The sequence below is a fragment of the Sparus aurata genome, chromosome 10, assembly GCF_900880675.1.
Source record: "Sparus aurata chromosome 10, fSpaAur1.1, whole genome shotgun sequence".
Classification (NCBI taxonomy): domain Eukaryota; kingdom Metazoa; phylum Chordata; class Actinopteri; order Spariformes; family Sparidae; genus Sparus; species Sparus aurata.
In genome coordinates this window covers 21,573,373-21,590,061 of record NC_044196.1, presented here as the reverse complement: position 1 = coordinate 21,590,061, position 16,689 = coordinate 21,573,373, and the positions used below count along the sequence as shown (strand labels likewise).

At 40.6% G+C, this 16,689-nt stretch overlaps 1 protein-coding gene across 5 annotated transcripts in view; it reads right to left on the bottom strand.

Moving 5' to 3' along the window:
* Positions 1 to 9,894, bottom strand: part of zanl (zonadhesin, like) — a 65,804-nt gene extending 55,910 nt beyond the window's left edge. For all 5 annotated transcript variants that reach the window (XM_030430730.1, XM_030430731.1, XM_030430732.1 and 2 more), the window contains exons 1-14: positions 9,833 to 9,894; positions 6,494 to 6,519; positions 4,854 to 5,003; positions 4,422 to 4,687; positions 3,765 to 3,849; positions 3,518 to 3,670; positions 2,984 to 3,151; positions 2,798 to 2,895; positions 2,633 to 2,711; positions 1,806 to 2,528; positions 1,409 to 1,602; positions 1,151 to 1,292; positions 369 to 613; positions 83 to 231 (exon numbers count right to left, since the gene is read on the bottom strand). In XM_030430730.1, coding sequence (XP_030286590.1) covers positions 83 to 231; positions 369 to 613; positions 1,151 to 1,292; positions 1,409 to 1,602; positions 1,806 to 2,528; positions 2,633 to 2,711; positions 2,798 to 2,895; positions 2,984 to 3,151; positions 3,518 to 3,670; positions 3,765 to 3,849; positions 4,422 to 4,687; positions 4,854 to 5,003; positions 6,494 to 6,519; positions 9,833 to 9,870 — 2,516 coding nt within the window. In that variant the 5' untranslated portion in view covers positions 9,871 to 9,894. The remainder of the gene's footprint in view (positions 1 to 82; positions 232 to 368; positions 614 to 1,150; positions 1,293 to 1,408; positions 1,603 to 1,805; positions 2,529 to 2,632; positions 2,712 to 2,797; positions 2,896 to 2,983; positions 3,152 to 3,517; positions 3,671 to 3,764; positions 3,850 to 4,421; positions 4,688 to 4,853; positions 5,004 to 6,493; positions 6,520 to 9,832) is intronic.
* Positions 9,895 to 16,689: the final 6,795 nt, after the last annotated feature.

Genomic DNA, 16,689 nt, shown 5'->3' with positions numbered 1-16,689 from the left:
AAATGTCCATTAAAAATAGGATGCAGTGTGTGCTTTGGGTAAGAACACATAATGATTCAGCATCTGTTGAGTCTTCACTTACTCTTTGATCACTTTGATGTCCATGAAGTGGTTTCCATCATAGCGAACAGTTACACCAAAGTCCATGGACACAGTGTAGTGCTTTCCTGACTTGAACACAGAGACTCCAGGGGCTGGAGTCACTGGCAGGTTAACATTGGTCCCATTCACCTGTAGGGGTAAAGAAGAACAACATAATGACTGACTACAGAGGAAAACGTTAGGTACGCATTTAGAGCTACAATGGCATTAGTAACCTAAAAGGTGCATGTTAAACATCTTTGGTAGTTCCTTCCCTCGTGTCTTACCTGCACAGTGCCACCTTTGAGGATGGAGATCTTCACCATTTTAACATGTACATGTACAGCCTTCACGTAGGAGATGGTGGGCCTGTTAAAGCGATTTTCATTGTCCGCATGGACCTCAAAGTACGGCAGAGTTGTGTCATTGCATGGTGCAGACATCAAATAACTGCAGCTACCCATGAAGTTGTACTTGCGTTTATCAAAGGTGGTGTAGTGGGGATCACCGGATGCTATGCATGTGGAGGTACCTACAAGAATGACAAATAAGAGTCTGTATGTTTGCAGTCATTTTGTTACAAATAGTTTAAGCTAAACAGCTAAAGATTTACAAAGCCCTAATTAATTCCATCGACAAAAAATACAAAGATTGTGGCAACAAATCTTTCCAAATCCTTTCTGTTGCTGAAAAGTTTGAAAGCAATTGGATCAGCACGTGGAACTTTTGCAATCACTTGCCAGGAGTACAGAGATTAGAAAAAGGGCAGGATTTGCCCCTCTCTGTCAATTTCTATCTCCATTCGTCTTGTAACTAGTATTAGTGGTTGGCTTTTTGTGTATGATTCTAAATGTTTACAAGGAAGGCTTGGCCAAATGTTTGCACCGTGACTCTCATTAAACAATCATGCTATCTCCCTAAGTTTGAGTTTGGCCAATAGGATGAGTTATAAACACTTTTGCCTCCCGATGTGGTTGGAGGACACATACTGTAGTTTGAACTACAACATTTCGAGCTGCTAGCAGCAGTTCCTGTACCATTTCCTTGACCATTTCTAAGACATTATTACCTTTAGGATAGCAGCCGGAAACACCATTAACCTCGCGACACTCCTCAGTAGGGTCGCAGGAGTTATCAACACATTCCAAAGTGTAGTTCCCTTGACAGCGACACAGCTTTGAGCAGCCATCTCCAAATACAATCTCGCCAGGCTGTAACAAAATTTAAATGTCATTATAACTACATATTACAATCTTGTCATTTACTGTCTTGTCATTGTACTGAGCAGGAATTTATGCAAATGTAAATATCAACTAGGACATCTGACCTCATAATAATTATTGTTGTGATCCAAACAGCCGCATTTCTCCAGCGGCACACAGTGGCGTCCCTTGAAGACAAACCCTGGTTTGCAGAAGCAACCACTGATACACGAGCCGGAACAGTTGGTGGAGGGTTCCATGCAGGTGGGGATGCAAGCTGGACCACAGTCTATATACTCTGCATTAGGAGGACAAGGGTCTGTACAGCAGAAAGAAAAGGAATTATAACAACATCAGCAACAACAACAACAACAACAATAATAATAATGATAATAATAATGATAATACTAAAAACTAAATGTAGAAAGAAAGAAAGAAAGAAAGAAAGAAAGAAAGAAAGAAAGAATTTGTTCATAAGTTTTTTTGGAAATCAAACTAAGCTTTAACGAGCACAGGCCATACTTGGTGGTTTGGATGTGCTTGGTCCAGGCGTTGTGGGTTTCGGTGTGCTCGGTCCAGGAGTTGTTGGTTTAGGTGTGCTTGGTCCGGGCGTTGTGGGTTTCGGTGTGCTCGGTCCAGGAGTTGTTGGTTTAGGTGTGCTTGGTCCAGGAGTTGTTGGTTTAGGCGTGCTTGGTCCAGGAGTTGATGGCTTAGACGTGCTTGGTCCAGGAGTTGTTGGTTTAGGTGTGCTTGGTCCAGGAGTTGTTGGTTTAGGCGTGCTTGGTCCAGGAGTTGTTGGTTTAGGCGTGCTTGGTCCAGGAGTTGTTGGTTTAGGCGTGCTTGGTCCAGGAGTTGATGGCTTAGGCGTGCTTGGTCCAGGAGTTGTTGGTTTAGGCGTGCTTGGTCCAGGAGTTGTTGGTTTAGGCGTGCTTGGTCCAGGAGTTGTTGGTTTAGGCGTGCTTGGTCCAGGAGTTGATGGCTTAGGCGTGCTTGGTCCAGGAGTTGTTGGTTTAGGCGTGCTTGGTCCAGGAGTTGTTGGTTTAGGCGTGCTTGGTCCAGGAGTTGTTGGTTTAGGCGTGCTTGGTCCAGGAGTTGTTGGTTTAGGCGTGCTTGGTCCAGGAGTTGTTGGTTTAGGCGTGCTTGGTCCAGGAGTTGTTGGTTTAGGTGTGGAAGGTCCAAGAGTTGTGGGTTTTGGTGTAGTTGGTCTTGGAGTTGTTACCGGTGGTATAGGAGTTGTTGGCGGAGCTATATGTGAGGATACACAATTTTGGTGAAACATCTGTCATTGACACAGCTTATAGGTATTCCTGATGGTGCAGAGAGTAAATTCCCTCTGGTTAGTTCCTTACCTGTGCAGGCCAAGACACACACAGCATCAACAGCAATGTCTGTCTGACTAGTTTCTCCAAAGGTACCCACAATCACAAACTGAAACACATACAGTATAAATGAGATAAGTCATTTCCAGACTATGCACACACACAAAAAGTGTCACACAGAGCTCTAGTATTAACCTGAATGGCAGCAGTTCCCAAATAGCGGATCTCTGCAGGCTTCCAGCCTTGACCCTGGTTCCCCCTGACAGAGAAAAGAGCAGGTCCAAGGCTTCCGCCTGGTAAACAGAAAAGAAAATCAAGCTAAACAAACATTTTTATGCTATTTCCAGTCTGTTGACCATTACAATTAATGCAGTCATCTACCTGTGGTGATAGTGTGGACGCTCAGCTCCATGTTGCTGCTGGTGCCGTACAGGTCGTAGTGGAAGGTGAGATCCAGACATCCAGAGACAGGGGTTATTAAAGGACTCTTGATCTGAGAACTGACTCCAGGGATTGCCTCAAAAGAATCCATCAACATGTAGGCGCCAACTACATATGGAAAAATAAAAAAACAACAACTGCCAATTAGATAATAATTAAAACAAAGACAAATATAATAAAGACGTTATCATCTTCATGATAGATTTTCTAGAGCCCTAAAATGTGCACGTATTTAAAATATAAAATATGTGTTTTTAGAGTGCCTTTAGATTATATTTGACCTTTGCCTGCCTCACCTCTCCAAGAAGCCCTTTAAACTGCCTCCTTGGGTGTGCCTGCATGCTGGTCCTTCCTTCTGTTTTCTTGTTACCCAGTATGCACATGACAATTTGACTCAACACTAAATCCATGGAGTGGCAGACTCTGCGATACACAGTAGTTCCCTTACAAATTTTAAAATCAAGAACAACTTACATCCAGGTTTGGAGAAGTCATCATCAGGTCCAGTGCCTTCGGTGTCTGTTGGCCCAACCCACTGATCAAAGCCAAATATGTGAGGATTTTCTGTTTCACTTGTCCATCCACATAAGTCACCAAGAGTGTCAAAATCACAGCCAGAAACACAAGCTGTGGATAAAACATTTAGACAATGAGCGACATAGCAATATATATTTGACCATGTGTCTTGCATATATGTGCACAAACATGTGCGCAGACTCACAGGGACATGGTCCTTCAGTAATGACAATGTTGTCCAGAGCTGAGTCACAGGAAGATGTCAAGCCTCTCTGAGCCTCAAATACAATCTGTAGACAAAGAGAGAATACTCATGGCAGTTATTTCAGATTAATTTTTTCTTTAAATTTGAGCTCTGACTGGAGGTCTTTAAATGATCTCATGTTGTTGTGCGCGTTTCCTCTGCAATTGTTTAATGGCTTATTCTCTTCTTCTTTGGTTCCTTTTTCAGTTTAGAGTTTTAAATGCAATGAACTTGTCAATAGACAAAATTCGTGTATACACAGGTTTATGAAAAGCTTGTGAAAAAATGGCAAGTTGTCTTTCCAGTGTTTCTTTCCTCTTGTGTGTCGCATTCGTCAAACGTTTTATACCCCTCATCAGTCTACATCCAGCAAACCTTAAAATTGTTTATCAATCAGTAACATAGTGAATTTGACTCATTGTTTTCTTCAGAAGTTGAAAACAATAGTTGCTAAGGAGTGAAACATCTTCTCAGCTTCTTTTCTCATCTCTGTTAAGAGTTGCACACAGGTGCATCTCAAAAATATTGTATATCATGGTACAGTTTTGCATGATTTTTTCATCATATTTGCCCTTATGCTGCTAACAGCTACATCTTTAGTGACCTACTAACACTCACAGTGGTGCTCTGACTGCTGGGTGTTGATACGGTGACAGAACCTTTCAGCCAGGATGGACTCTGGAAACCAGTCTTCTTCCAGACCTCCTCCTCACCTTCAGGCCTTTTGCTCAGAACCCTCAACACATTGTGATTGTCAGTGCCATACATGTAGTAACGAAACTGGACACAGATCTGAGAGGCCAGAGATGAGAGGGCCGGGCTCAACAGACGAACTTTCTGTCCATTAGCCACATTGTCAGACTCCTGGTAGATATAGTAACCCTCTGCAGAAAAATGGAAAACATAAGCAAGACATGCATTTATCTAATCATGAGTCAGATTTCAATGATTCCATCCCAGGACTCTAAATTAACCTCAGCCACATCCCAGCTACCAATACAGTAATTAAGGTATGGAAATGCAATAATTCAAGAAACCACCAGGACTTACTTCCATCAGGGTAGTCTCCGCTAGGGCCAGTGTCAGATGTCGGGGTTGGACCTTTGTGTCTTGTCCAGTCACCATTGTCTGTGCTGTCTTGAGAGAACCTGCAGAATGGCTCACTGTCCTGGTTAAAGTCACAGGAGGTCAGCACTACAGCTGGAGAAACACAAATGCAACACAGGTAAATGTATATAGGGGGTTAATCACACAATAGCAATGTAATATTATTTTTCATCAAACACTGTGTGATACATAATAAAATGTGGGCAAGATTTTGTGAAGTGTGTGAGAGGAATTGTTCAAGTCACTGACAAAATCTCTGTGGTCAACGTGATAAATAATCAGTTCATGTGAGAATGGCTGGACTAACCTAGCTGTTGGCTGGTGAAATACGCCAGCAGCTTAGTCAGTGGCCTTAAGCTTCAATGTAGGATGCTCTACCTACCTTACATTAATATACACCATTTGGTTAGACTTTCAAAATAAAGTTTGCTGATAAACACTCCACATATTATGACACATTATGACATTATTCATTTTGTAAAATGGTTGCGGATTGGTTAGGTTTAAGCACAAAAACTACTTGGAAAGGTTGAGTAAAAGACCATACTTGAAATGACAAGATTCAGCCTCATAACAAGAGTGATGTAGGCAGCGTCATTCACCTCACCTATATCAGGGTGCCAGGTCACATCATTAATGTATGTTATCGTACTTGTGCAACATAGCTTAGAATAGGTTTGGTTCCGTAATTGGAGGGGAAAATAAGAAAATGGGGGTGTCTTATTAGTGCACTATATCCACAAGTGCCCCAATGTTATCAGGGGCATATTATCATATATCAAACAGCCATATATAATGAACTGAATATCTCCACTGAAAATTACATTGGGTCTCAATGAAAAATAATGTAATGATTTACTGTCTTATTGTTGTCGATTGATTGGAGCGCCTTTTCAAGAGAACACTAGAATCAAAATATTGGTAACCTTTTTTTTTTATATACAATACAAAATTTTCACATAACATGGAAACATAAGGGAGGAGTTGGAGCCGGCAGATCTTAAGTGTGCACAGTAGTGTACATTCTTTTGAATCAAACTCAAACTGTAGAAGTGGGAGACACAAATATCGGAATTTGTCAAGAGAGATACATGTGACATGAAATCTAAAGCTAGAAAGGCTGGCATTTACCTGTTACCTCAAGTAACATACCATAAACAAGCTTATCTACGTATGATACTGTATCTCAGGTGACGGCTGTGTGTTAGGTCAAGTGAAAGCAACACCTAGCATTCCCCATAACAGATGTCTGTTGACATGGTGATTTTAATGCTTTGGGTGAGAATTTATGTCTTTCTGCACTTTGATATGTGTATCTCTTTGTTGTGTTCATGATTGGTTATCATTGGTGAAGATAAGGAGCTGTAAAGAGGTAAAGTCCACATCCATCCCAAGGCCACTGCGGTGGAAGCTATCACATGCTGTGCTACTGTCTGAGTGAAAATGCCAGCTTATTTATACTTTGTTTACTGTTTAATATATACTGTTTACATTGCCATTGCCAAGTGCCATTGAATCTATCTAAATGTATGAATCTGTGCTAAAGATACACATAATTAATTAGATGATTAAAACCGACCTACCATCTTCTCTATGTGATTTCCGCAATCTGTAAAAGAGGGAAAGACATCGAATGAACACAGGTTAAAGCTTCATTAAATGCTTGTCAGCTTGTTTTTCTTCATAGCAAAGAAGGTAATAAGAGAAGGTTTCAATATCCAAATATGATCATGAATGAATTATTATTTACTATTACTTCAAGGAACACCTTTATGGTTGTATAAGATAGGTCCAGGATTCAATATAAAGATTCATCTAAACCACTCATACTACAATTTACATTATTATGCAGTTGCAGGTGAAGAAAAGTGCAACTGTTAAGTTTTAATCCTATGTTATGAGTCAGTCAACAAAAGCAAGGGTCTGGATCGTCAAATGTCCAACATGCAAGTTGTGATTAGCAACATGGGAAAGTACCCTCTTTGACTATTTTAAACAGGTCCAAAACATCAGAACAAACAATGGGACTGTGCCCCATGCGTAGCAAGAGCCCTGTGGCACTCACAGGCCCTACTTAACTACTTAACAGTGTGACGTTCCCTGTAACCTGTCTGTAAAGCAGGACTATATTAACAACAGTACAAAACAAACAACCATCAATTTCAGATGGTGATCAATATATTTCACACTGAATAACGATGAAGTAGTAACAAATGTTATAGGATTATTAGATTTTAGATTCTAGCATCAGATAACCCCAAGAACCCTCTTTTACTTAAGGCAATCTTTCACCATGTCTCTTGGACCCTATCCATCTAAGTTGATTAAAGAAGTTCTACATCTAGTGAGCACTTCACTACTAGACATGATCAATCTGTCCCTATTAAAAGGGGGATGTACCAAAGTCCTTTGAAGTAGCTGTAATTGAACCTCTTCCTCAAAAAGCCCACACTTGATTGAAAGGTTTTAGCCAACTGTAGACCAATATCTAACTTTCCCTTTTTCTCTAAGATCCTTGAGAAAACAGTGGCCAATAAGTAATGTGGCTGTCTACATAACAATATGAGCTTATATGAGAATTACGAATCAGGTTTCAGAGTGCAGCATAGAACCAAAACAATTTTGGTTTTGGTTCATGAATATAAAGTTGCCTTGTAATTGCATCTGGCGAAGGACCTCTGTCTGTAATAACCTTGTTATCTCTTAGTGTTGCATTTGATACCGCTGACATTTATTTGGCATTAAAGAAACTATACTGAGATCAATTAAAAATGAATCCTCAAGGCACAAGGTTCTGAGCTCTGATAAGAAATTCACTATATATATGCTTTATTTTGGGAATATCATTAGAAAACACTTAATTAATTTTCACTGTTGTGTAGAGTATACACAAGTATACTTATCCAATAAGTCAGACAACACTAATCAGTCTGCTAAACTTCCAGAGTGCTGCTGCCTTTACTGACAAGAAGGAATATTAGAGATCATATTACTCCAATTTGAGCCTCTCTGCACTGACTTCCTGTAAAATCCAGAATAGAATTTAAAATCCTCCTCCTCACATGCAAAGGCCAATCACCATCATATCTTTAAGAGCTCTTAGTACCCCACTAGACCCCACTAGAACACTACTATCCCAGGATATAAACCCACTTTTGGTTCATAGAGTCTTTGAAAAATCAAGCTCCCCTCCTCTGGAACCATCTTCCAGTATTGGATCGGGAAGTAGACACCCTCTTCAATTACGAGTATGATTAAAACCTTCCTTTTTGATAAAGCTTATAGTTAGGGCCTGCACAGACCCTTACAGGCTTAGACTGCCAAGAGGACACCTGTGACTCACTGAGCTCCTCTGTCTTCCTCTCTATTAGTCTATATTCATGTTCCATTTACGCATGTTATCAACTTAGCTTCCTACCCGTAATCCAGTTATGTACTGGGCTCCTATAGTGCCAGCAGAAGGATCAGCACCTCGGACAGCACAAGGGCTCACAGTTTGACCTTTGTCTCATTCTCAGTCTGAACAGTTGTGCTAACATAATGCATAGTGTTGTTTTGCAGGGTTGGACCTGGTACACGTGGTTGTTCAGCATATATTTTTATGGATTGGGTGATATGAATTAGCCCTCATAATGGGCTGGGTGGATGCAGGTATAAAAAAAAACACATGCAACACTACTGCCCACAATTGAGTCCTATTCTGGTAGTCGCCAAGTACTTGCTCATGGGGTAAATGTTGGGTCTCTGTACATACAAATATTAGAGAGTGTGGTCTAGACCTGCATCAACCAGTAAAGTATCTTGAGAAAACTCTTGTTGTAAATTAGTGCTATAAAAAATAAAGGTTGATTGGGATTTGATACAAATTCACACAGAACAACATCACATCTCCACCATAAATCTTAGAGATTGCAAGTTTATTATCAGTTTAAGAAATAAAAATCTGTATGTTTGCAAAAGCCTCCTGATGGATTAAAGGCGCTAAACTTATCACCTTCGGAGAAATGGAGGCCTGTCATGAGTCCAACACCCTATACCCCTCAGCCTTTCACACCCAAAAGAAAGTCTGAATCTAATCTAATCAGTTGATCCTTCAGTAAATATAAACGGTTGGGTAAAAATGTAAGAAATCCCCTCAGAACATTTCTTAGATATCATGTTTACATGAATAGGATGCATTAGTTCACAGTGATCTTAACCTTTTACCACCAAAATAAAATCAATTCATCATTTAGTCTTGAGATTTAAAGAAATCCCTCAAGGGGTTTTTGAAAGAATGTGATGGTCAGAGGCAGAGTGCCGTTAATAACATCAAAATGCAGAAGAGGGCTCTCTGAGATTTGCTTCTAAAATAAGGACCCTGGTGCATTATCTACATGGTCTAACAATCACCTTCCACTGGGGGTGGGGCCCCGAGCCTATGTGCCGGGGCTATGCCCAATTTAGCTTAAGTCAAATTGAATCCTTAATGAGTTGCTTTTCTTGGTGGCCTAAATGGCAGTAAAATTGAAAACTAACTTACCGACGTAGGAACAATATATGGGTGAAGTAACATTTTTAAGGATACAATTTAAGTGTTATATTTGAATCAGCTTAAAGAAATACTGAGGACAGTCATACATTATCATCAATTGTTGACCCTTATGATATTTGACTGTTCTAATAATACTTTCAGAAAGTTACCGTGTTTCATATAAATGTATGTTGTTGTTGTTGTTGTTGTTGTTGGTATGGAATAAAAAAAAAGGGTTATGATCATTTTTGGGCTTTCTTATTAATTGATTGGTCTAAAAAAACTATATCGGTTAAACCATTATCAATGATACCAATTTTGATAAAAAAAAAAATTTAATTTGGTAAAAATAACAAAAAATAAATATTTGTCATTATTTTTGTAATGATTGTTTTGGAGAATGACTCACCTGTGCTGTGCCGGTCCCCCTGCTCTGCAACCACACATCCATAATAGTAAAATAAGAAACTTTGTTGTATCCATGTTTGTGGTAGAAGAAGGAAGATGGACAGAGCAGGGGACTTTATATAGATGGCTATGATGTTCGGGGGGGTTGCTGTGTGGTGACAAGGGTGGATGTGTTGGGTGGGTGGTGTGCATGCCCAATTGCTGCACTACTAAAGTTGTGTAAATGAATAACTGTAAGCGATAGGCACAGGGTGTGTTCTCTTTAGTTGTGAGTTTCTAGGTGTTTATCTGAGCCTGTGCGTGTGCTTTTTGACCTCTCAGCAGTTCATTTACTGGGTGGGGATGCCCATCAAACACTATATTACAAATAAGAAGTTGTACTGTCAGACGTTATAGAGATTATTGTGTGATAAACGTGATACTTTGACCACATGGGCACACCCTTTCTTTTTTCCTTTTTCAAAACTGTCTTTTATTGACTTACTTCAAAGTCCATACGCCCAATATTGACATTTTCTTAAGGCTTAATTTTTCGAACTGAAGTACTCTCTGTAGGTTACAGTTGTAGCAGAGAGTAAAACAACTCAGTTAAAACAAATGATACAGAGGGCACTAAGGATCAATAAAGTATAAATCGAAAACAGGCAATTAGATAGAAAATAGTAATAATAGATGGAACTCAACAAAACTGTTTGGGTGTGCCTTCGTAACAGTACAGTTACTGCACAGAAAAAGGATAAAAAAAGAAAATATGAATACATAAATCAATTAACAGACCATAATTAACATTACACAAACAACGTTCATTTATTTAATGTTCATAATCAACTGTCCCAGCTTTCAAAAAGTCCTTCTCAGTCTAATTGAAAAGAATATTCTTTCCATTTTAAAGATGTCACAGACAATGTCAATCTAAACATCAACTGTAGGTATACCTTGTTTAAAACATGTTCACATTGAAGCCATCCTGCCAGCTCACACTTATTATCTGAAATGAATGAGAGGTAACATTCAGTAACAGCAGGGCGGAGTGTTGAACTGAGTGTCCACATGGAAAACTTTTTTCCAAACCTCATGAACCTCCTGCCAGTAAGGAATCAACAATGGGCAGGACCAGAATACATAATGATTCACCTCAGACAGCCCACACTATCTGATGGTCATTGATATAATGACATTTTTGAAAGGGAGTAATGAAGAACCTAATGAGGTTTTTCCAGCTAAACTCTTTCCATAAAGTTGAGCTTGAAGTCTTCCATTGTAGCTCACATAAATTCAATTCCCATTGCTCATTGGTTATATTGTTTTTTTGGTTTAATTTAAAGAAATATGCCTCTAAAAAGACTTTCAATACTCTATTCTCCAAGTACTTTTGTTTATTTCTCTTCGTAAATTGTTTCATATAATGCTGAACACTTTCCTATCATCAAATGCATGCTGCAGCTTCAGATCTTGAAAACCCTTCTGGGACCCTTGAGCCCCCCCACCCCTTAAACCTTATTTGGGAATGTACTGTTTTCAAAAACTTTATCACTGCATCAATCTTGTGTGAGAGGTCAACATGCAGATACATTTTTACTCTACACTATTTTGCAGGGGCATACATTGGTTATTTAAACTTTATTATTCTTTGTGAACAAAAATTCTATATGAATTTAATGCCTGCAGCATGTTCCGAAAAAGTTGAGACACAGGCACGCGTACCAATGTGTTAGATCACAAATACAAAACAAAAACACACTCAAAAGGTGCTTGAGAACTGAGAGAACAGTTGTTGAAGTTGAAATTCTTTCCCATTCTTACTTGATGAATAACAGCTCTTGATCTCCACTGTTGTATTTTTCACTAATTCACACACATTTTAACTGGGTAAACTGGAGTCTGGACTACAGTTAGGCCAGTCTAGTGCTGACACAGTAAATGTTTCCAGTTTGAATCAGTCCACCTCAGATGAGCTTAAGCCCAGAAAAGTTGTCAGCATTTATGGATGCTGTTGATGCTTGGCTATCACAGGTTCATACCCTACCTTTGGGTATCAACTTTAATTCATAGGTGTATCAATGAACTTTGTTTATCGAAATTAGTGTATTGTGATTCTGCATTTGTGTTCCCAGGTCCGTAGCAACATCCTGATTTTACTTCAGTGCTGCCTGAGGGATCGAAAGTAGTGGGCATTTGATGCTGTTTTTTGTAGCCTATATGTTACTGTCTTTGCTCAGTGAGCCATCGCTATCTTGGTATTGCAGAACATTGGCAGGGTTTAACATAAAACCTTTTCTCCCCTCTAGTCCACTTGGCCAGTAGAGCAGAGTTTTACTGGCCTGTTGTATATTTTCACTGGCCCGGCAGCAGGGTGGGAATTTCGTCATTTTAGGGGCAAGGCCATTTGGCCTTCGCTTTTCTTTTTTTTTTTAGGGGCACCAAGGTGACATGACAGGGCACAAAGGCCATTGAGTAAAATTCGATGATTTACCTTTCAGATTGATAGCATAACATCATAATATTTATTAAGACATGGATTATGTATTAAAAGCTTTTTATTACCAATTTCAAGTTAATGTTACATTAGAAAACAGTTTTTTTTTAAATAAAAAATTTGGTGACACTTTACTGAATATTAGTGAAGTTATTGAATATTTCTCCCAATAGAAATTCCTCAAAATTAGGCCAAAGCACATTTCTTCCAAACAAAAAACTGTAGAATAACCAGCAGGAGACCACTGATGTGTGGAGTGATTTTGGTGACACTACAGTGAATAATAGGGAAGTTATTAAATATTTTTTGTAGTATCTCTTTTCGGTGTTGCACTTTGTAGACGGTCCCTGCACCCTCGTCTCACAGACGGCTGACCATACAGACCAGAGTTAATGTCCAGCCCGGAGGAGCGCTCGTTTTGATGAAAATACGGTTGTAGCTTGTTGTCTACTTTACAACGGCAGGAACGAGTTGTCGTTTGTGTTTTAACAATGTTTCGCTTATGAGTTATTGATCAGGGAAGTTCTAATCTGTGAAAATATTTCCAATTTTCCCGAACTAAATCCTACCACATAAGTCAGTTACGTATCATATCAAAACCGACTGAGCTCGCTTGCTGTGCTGTAAGTGTCGTTCTTCCGTTTTGAGATGCTGCTGCTGTTTGAGAGGCTTTCACGTGAGATCATCGATGTGATGATGAGACTCCACCTGCGCGAAGCGCGAACTCACTGAAGTTACTGTGAGTGACTACTGCGCCGTGAAATTCCCACCCTGCCCGGCAGTCAAAAAATGAATATAACTCTTTTTTCCATAGTTTTAGTGATTTATTATAACGTAAAATATACAACAGTGGAGTTCCCTTTAGGTTGTATTGTTTTTCTTTATTTATTGATAGGTCATGTTGTTATTTTACACAAATACACAAATTATAAAATGAGACACATATTGGATCAGTAAATGAATGCGGTGTACAGTGGCGTGCACAGACTTTTTGAAGGGCAGGGGCGAAAAGAAAAAAAAGGGTCTTGTTGAGACCATAAAATGACTCTGGGAAAGCTTGCATGCCTTAATTGGAATCAAAGTTCTCCATCCAATGGCAGCAGTTTAGTGTGTTTTTCCACCCAAGAGAGCACTTGTGTTTTACCAACCACAGGGGCACATAAGCATGCGTTTATACCACCCAAGACTAGAGGGCAGGTTATCATGTTTTGCCAACCGGGAGTGTGCTTAAACTTGTTTTAACCACCCAAGAGAGCAATTAAGTGTTTTATTTTCACCTAAGAGGGCAGTTTAGTGTTTTTTGCCAATAAGGAGGGCACTTAAAGACGCCCTCTTGCCACTTAAGTAAACAGTTTATCATGTTTTAACCAGCCAAGAGGGCAGTTTAGTTTTTGTTCCACCCAAGAGGGCAGTTTAGTGTGTTTTGCCAACCAGGAGGGCACTTTAGCACGCGTTTTTGCCTCCCAAGAGGGCACTTTAGTACGCGTTTTATGCCTCCCAAGAGGGCACTTTAGCATGCGTTTTTGCCACCCAAGAGGGCATATTAGCACATGTTTTTGCCACCCAAGAGGACACTTTAGCACACGTTTTTGCCACCCAAGAGGGCACTTGGCACACATTTTTGCCTCCCAAGAGGGCACATTAGCACGCGTTTTTGCCACCCAAGAGGGCACTTTAGCGCACGTTTTTGCCACCAAAGAGGGCAGTTTATCATGTTTTAACCAGCCAAGGGGGCAGTTTAGTGTGTTTTTTCCACCCAAGAGGGCAGTTTAGCACGCATTTTGGCTCCCAAGAGGACAGTTTAGCACGCGTTTTGGCTCCCAAGAGGGCACTTCAGCGCGTTTTTCAACAACTGGGCCACAAGGGGGGGCGACCGCCCTGTGCACATCACTGGCGGTGTATGAATGCAGGTTCCTCCGTATTTTGTGTAAAGTCAGATAGAATGGCATACACAGGCATTTATTTAGTCTATAGAGGACATGTTAAAAAACACCATTTACATTATTTACAGTAATTAAGTAATGATTCATAATGACTATAGACAGTTTTGACAGGACGTGCTTTTATTTTCAAGTAACCTGTTCAGTGTTCTTGTCACTAGCTTTAGTGTTGTTAAATACGAGATGTTGGGTGCAAAAGTCTGTTGGTTTACCTTGTTCTTTGTAAAACTTCAGCATATTTGCAAGTAAATTGTTCAGTTTGAACGACACCTGTTCGAAGGTCCCACTACACAACACTCATTCGCCTCAATTAACACTTTATCTTCACTTCACCTGGTTCACTGTCGCTGTCACTGAGTGTGCGTCTGTCCGTCTTGCCTCCGCTGAAACTCCATCACAGAAAGCAGACGAGGGGTCAGTGATAAAATGCTTAGGCCATTTAGTCAAATTATAGGCTAATGGTAGGGAAGACCCTGATTTACTCAGGAGGGCCAGTTATTAGTCAATCAACTTGCCCTGCGTAGGCTTTTACTGGCCCCTGGCCATGGGTTATGTCAGACCCTGACTGGCTTTAGTTAAAAGCAATCAGTCAATCTTTAACCTTTACAACACCAACCAAATTATTTTTAAACTCACACATTGTTCCTTATCTTCTAACTTCAGAGGAATAGATGGACAGACAGACAGACAGACAGACAGAGAAACAGACAGAGGGACAGACCTGACCTTTGATATATTTTGGTATGGCATGAAATCAGAGATTGACATGGGGCCATTGATATAGGCCGTAGTTATAAAGTCATTATCCCTCTATCTACAAGAGCCACACCTAGACACACCAAACTTAGTAACCACTTTATGTCAACTAATAAATCTCTTTCGTCACACATTTCAGAAACAAGTGAGAGGTGGAGGAAGGAGACAGCAGATTTTACAGTACAGACATGGTATAGATGGAGTCATTTACAGTAGGACTTATGGGTCATATTGTACCAGATCATCATCAAGCCCATCCTACTGTACTGTTCCACCTGCTTCTTCACAGCACAATAACACACACGTATAGGGCTTGTTCCAAAAAACACATTCTGGGGGTACTGGTTTCTGAGGTGGTGTTCTCGTTTGTGCCCTGCAAGTCAGTTAAAAAAATGATCCTGTTTGGGTAGGAGGTTGAGTAGTATGCTTCAAGCAATTGTCAGATCGTCTCCTTCACCCATACCTTTCTCACGTCAGAGTTGGGGAAGTAATGTTGAGGAGAGACTGTCTTCATTGTAAAATCCATCATGCTGAGACTACAATGACACACAAAAGATCGAATTCTTGGAGAGAGATGGCGGCTGTTGGTGCAGGAGGAGAATATGAAAAATGGCTTCTCACCCCACCTTCCAGTGTTAACAATTAGAAGAGCTAGCCCTAACCCTAACCCTAACCCCTATCCCTAACCCTTAGACATGATCAGAAGACTTATCCTTGGTGTTTACTTATCTGTTTGCCTTCTGTTTAACATTATATTTTTTAACCATGAGCACCTAATGGACGATGCTTGCCCTCATGCTTTGTATGGACAACGAGCTTAATGTTGATGCATGACACGATTCGTAAGAGAAAATATGATGAATATCATCAGCCTTGTCCAGGAGCTGCTGTTGGATGGAACCCGGTTCCCAGCCTATTTTAGGCCAACTAGGGACATTTGAATTACTGCCTCAGAATGTTGCTGGGACCATCTCCAGAGCACAGACAACATTTAGGGAGACCATCGGCCCTGCACAGCGTCCGGCGGAGGATTGCTCTGAATTTCCAGTACCCTCTGGTCCTTTTCTGAACTGCGTCAGGGCAATTGCTGGGAATCACATCATCAGTCATCCCACAGCAGTTCCCTTTTCTTTAATTATAAGGGAGCCTTATCAATTGCTCTCCTCGCCATGGTGGATGCCCACTACCATTTCCGAATGGTTAATGTGGGAGGAAATGGGAGGAGTTGGTAGAATGCTGCTTGCCTAGGCCCTGTCCCCTGTGTCTTTGTGGCCAATGAGGCCTTCCCTCTCACAAGAGATATGCTGAAGCCCTACACTGGGCAAACACAGGGAGATAAGAGGGTCGTCAATGTTAGGCTTTCCTATGCCAGAAGAGTGGTTGATTGCTCCTTTGGCATCATGGTTGCTCAGTGGAGGCTGTATCCCAGGGTGCTTGGTGTCACTCCGGAGGTGACAGAGAAGACTGTTAAAGCTACATGCCTGCTTCACCGCTTTATGAGGTGGGAAGACGGTCACTCTACGCCAGTGCCAGCAGAGCCACTCCTTGGTGCCAAGGACATCAGACAGGTTAGAAGTACCAATGCCACCTTAGAGGCCATTGCTGTCAGAGGAATATATTCTCGCTACTTCTTATCAACAGCACAGGTGCCGTGGCAGAACTGAAACACCTGAGAACCTCCCTCCT